This window comes from Myotis davidii, unplaced genomic scaffold (assembly GCF_000327345.1).
Source record: "Myotis davidii unplaced genomic scaffold, ASM32734v1 scaffold67, whole genome shotgun sequence".
Classification (NCBI taxonomy): Eukaryota; Metazoa; Chordata; class Mammalia; order Chiroptera; family Vespertilionidae; genus Myotis; species Myotis davidii.
The window spans coordinates 241,571-243,011 of NW_006298521.1; the positions used below are offsets into that span (position 1 = coordinate 241,571).

A 1,441-nucleotide genomic window follows, 5' to 3' on the forward strand; every position below is an offset into this window, starting at 1 on the left:
GTGCGATGGCAGATCCCGCCACGCGCTTTATTCGTGGGGAACCCCGACCAGGCTCCCAGCTCCTCAGCCCGTCTCCTGAGATCCCTGCTGCCCAGCCCGTCCCGCCGCAGGCGTTTCTCGGGGCTTCTCTCCGGCTGAGGAGCTCGGTGGTGTTGCCAGGCCACCGGCATTTCTGACGAGCTCATCTCACTGTCCCAACGTTCATTTTGTGGGTGAAGCGTTTGTTCCTTATGTACTCGGGGGCCCTGGAGGAAAAGGAGGCGCCGCGCACTTAGCCGGGAACTTAGTTTTCTGAAATCTTTATAACGTGTTAAGGGCCTTCTGTTCCCTTCTTAGGGTCCACGGACTGTGTGTGTTACTCCACCGTCGGCATCAACGACGCAAAGACCTCCGCCCTGCATATCATCGTGGGTAGGTCCCGCCCATCCTCGTGGGTAGGTCCCGCCCATCTTTGTGGGTAGGTCCCGCCCATCTTTGTGGGTAGGTCCCGCCCATCTTTGTGGGTAGGTCCCGCCCATCTTTGTGGGTAGGTCCCGCCCATCTTTGTGGGTAGGTCCCGCCCATCTTTGTGGGTAGGTCCCGCCCATCTTTGTGGGTAGGTCCCGCCCATCTTTGTGGGTAGGTCCCGCCCATCTTTGTGGGTAGGTCCCGCCCATCTTTGTGGGTAGGTCCCGCCCATCTTTGTGGGTAGGTCCCGCCCATCTTTGTGGGTAGGTCCCGCCCATCTTTGTGGGTAGGTCCCGCCCATCTTTGTGGGTAGGTCCCGCCCATCTTTGTGGGTAGGTCCCGCCCATCTTTGTGGGTAGGTCCCGCCCATCTTTGTGGGTAGGTCCCGCCCATCCTCCTTTGTGGGTCCCGCCCATCTTTGTGGGTAGGTCCCGCCCATCTTTGTGGGTAGGTCCCGCCCATCTTTGTGGGTAGGTCCCGCCCAGCCCACGGACTGTGAGCAGCCCACGCTGGTGGGGGCTTGCGAGCCTCCCTACCCTCCGTGCCTGGCCGTCTGCCAGCAGGGCTCTGTCCCTGGGGCTCCCCTCCACTGCCATCCGGCCCCGTCTTCCCACACCGCCAGGGGGTCCTGCAAAGCACAGACCCTGCTCAGAACCCTTCCAGGGCCTTGGGGGGCCAGCACCCCGTGACCTGGAGGCTCTCCTCCTCGGTGTCCATGCGCTGGCCGGGCTGCCCCTCTGTCCCACGCTCGGCCCCAGGCTGGGCCCTGGCTCTGTCCCGGGCTCTGTCCCCAGGCTCTGTCCCCGGCTCGGTCCCGGGCTCTGTCCCGGGCTCTGTCCCGGGCTCTGTCCCCGGCTCTGTCCCGGGCTCTGTCCCGGGCTCTGTCCCGGGCTCTGTCCCCGGCTCAATCCCAGGCTCTGTCCCGGGCTCTGTCCCGGGCTCTGTCCTGGGCTCTGTCCCCGGCTCGGTCCCGGGCTCTGTCCCGGGCTCTGTC

General features: G+C 64.8%; 1 protein-coding gene across 1 annotated transcript in view; it reads left to right on the forward strand.

Moving 5' to 3' along the window:
• CERK (ceramide kinase) overlaps positions 1–1,441 on the forward strand; it is a 21,573-nt gene that overhangs the window by 16,605 nt on the left and 3,527 nt on the right. The window contains exon 11 of the mRNA XM_015570731.1: positions 337–411. Within this exon, the coding sequence (XP_015426217.1) occupies positions 337–411 (75 nt within the window). The remainder of the gene's footprint in view (positions 1–336; positions 412–1,441) is intronic.